This window comes from Parus major, chromosome 1A (genome assembly GCF_001522545.3).
Source record: "Parus major isolate Abel chromosome 1A, Parus_major1.1, whole genome shotgun sequence".
NCBI lineage: Eukaryota > Metazoa > Chordata > Aves > Passeriformes > Paridae > Parus > Parus major.
The window spans coordinates 69,169,685-69,171,638 of record NC_031773.1 but is presented as its reverse complement, the minus strand read 5'-3'; the positions used below and the strand labels follow the sequence as shown (position 1 = coordinate 69,171,638).

The 1,954-nt window shown below is 34.8% G+C and overlaps 1 protein-coding gene across 5 annotated transcripts in view; it reads left to right on the top strand.

Annotated features, from left to right (window-relative positions):
- The window catches only part of ERC1 (ELKS/RAB6-interacting/CAST family member 1), a 284,117-nt gene that overhangs the window by 107,411 nt on the left and 174,752 nt on the right, over positions 1 to 1,954 (top strand). For all 5 annotated transcript variants that reach the window (XM_015627633.3, XM_015627634.2, XM_015627636.3 and 2 more), the window contains 2 exons: positions 798 to 938; positions 1,606 to 1,746. In XM_015627633.3, coding sequence (XP_015483119.1) covers positions 798 to 938; positions 1,606 to 1,746 — 282 coding nt within the window. The remainder of the gene's footprint in view (positions 1 to 797; positions 939 to 1,605; positions 1,747 to 1,954) is intronic.

Here is a 1,954-nt window from a genome sequence, read left to right as displayed (position 1 = left end):
GGGATTATCCCCCAGTACAAATATTGATAACCAATAAATAAATAAATACATCCACTATACACTTACATACACACTATAAATACTGACTATAAATCATACCTAGTATTTAGTGATAAATTCTTGTCATTTTATTTTAAAATTTTAAATTCTTGTAAATTCATTTAGTGATAAATTTTTGTAATGCTCCAGAGATAACAGATTGTCCCATTCTCTTTTGGTGGGATAACATCTTGGGCTAATTAAATATATATTCTTCTGGATTCCCAGAGAAGCAGGACTGCAGCTCCTTAGCCTGTCAGATCCTATGAACTATGGTTAAATTTTACCTGAATTTGCTTACATCCTTTCAGATTCCAAAATATCCAGAGCTCCACTGATATCAGGTGTATCAAAAAGTTATTTTGTTGTTTTTTCTTACTGTGTATAAATCCCAGCATCCCGTAGGCACTACACCCCTTCTTCTCTGAAGAACCACTGATTTAACTGTACATTCTAGAAAAATAAGATTTAAATAAGTCAGGAGGCAATATCTAATACATCCTGCTTTAGGGTGATTTTGATAATCAGAAGCAGACGAATTGGGTTGCATTTGAACAGCACTGTGAACTTCCAGGGATCCAGAAATCCCGGTGTTTCACAGCCACAAATCCATAGATACCTCAAGTTTGCTCCTTCTTGAGGAGCTGTAAAGAAAAATAAAATAAAATGGGACACTTGTCAGAAGTGGTGTGAGGAGGAGCCTGAGGAGCTGAGCTGAGTAAGAGGGATTTCCTTCACAGAGTGCTTTCTTTTGTCAGGAAAAGACCATTGAGCGTTTAAAGGAGCAGCGTGACAGAGATGAACGTGAAAAACAGGAAGAGATCGACAACTACAAGAAAGACATTAAGGACCTGAAAGAGAGAGTCAGCATTTTACAAGGAGATCTCACAGAGAAAGAGGTTGACCAGCAATCCCAATCTATTGTGACAGAATTATTTATTGTCTCTATTTGTGTTCCATTGGAGATGAGGAAAGCTGTGACTTTGCAGTAATTGTCCTAACAAGGCTGAGCTGGTAGAGAACATCACTGGAGAATTTGGCAATCTTCTTTTCAAAACTCAAACCAGTACAAAAATACATACCAAGAAAGTACTAAGGTTTTGTCTACATGGAAATCAGCATTTGACAGGGGAAAAGAAAAAAGCAAACAGGAAAATTGTTTAGAAAGAAGTTGAGATGTGCTTTGGAGTAAGGTGGCGTGAATCAGTTTCACCCAGAAATGTTTTCACCTCTCTCAGTGGCTAAATCTTCTACCCACATACAATTTTAAATACAATTTTATTGAAAACCAGTTTTTCTTATACATGACTGGCACTGGAGCACAAGTTCCATTTTGCAGAATTGTCCATCTTTAAAAATGACTTTGAAATTAATTTAGACAAGATTTTATTTTGATACTGAAAGCCTGAATTATTTCAAGCTGTCTTAAGTCAGTGACACAAACAACCTGAAATGTTCTAAATGAGGTCCTGAACATAGTGTGAAGGGATAGGAGGGAGATAAAGACAGGAAAAAAAACCTAAATATTGCACTTACTTGATAATTATTTCACATCTTTATATTTAGACATCATTACTGGATCTTAAGGAACATGCCTCATCATTAGCTTCATCTGGACTGAAGAAAGATTCGAGACTCAAGACACTGGAAATTGCATTAGAACAGAAAAAGGAGGAGTGTTTGAAGATGGAAACACAACTGAAGAAGGTAATCTTAGTGCATGTTTATAAATGTGTTGTAAGCATACAGTTCTAAACACATTGCCCATGTCTAAAAGATGGGAGGTAATTTCTAGTTACTGAAGAAAATGTGAAAAAAATTAAAAATAAATATAAAAAATATAAAGAATTGGTAGCCTGCCATTATGGAAAAAATATGAAAAAAATAAAAATACATAAAAATAAATATAAAAAAT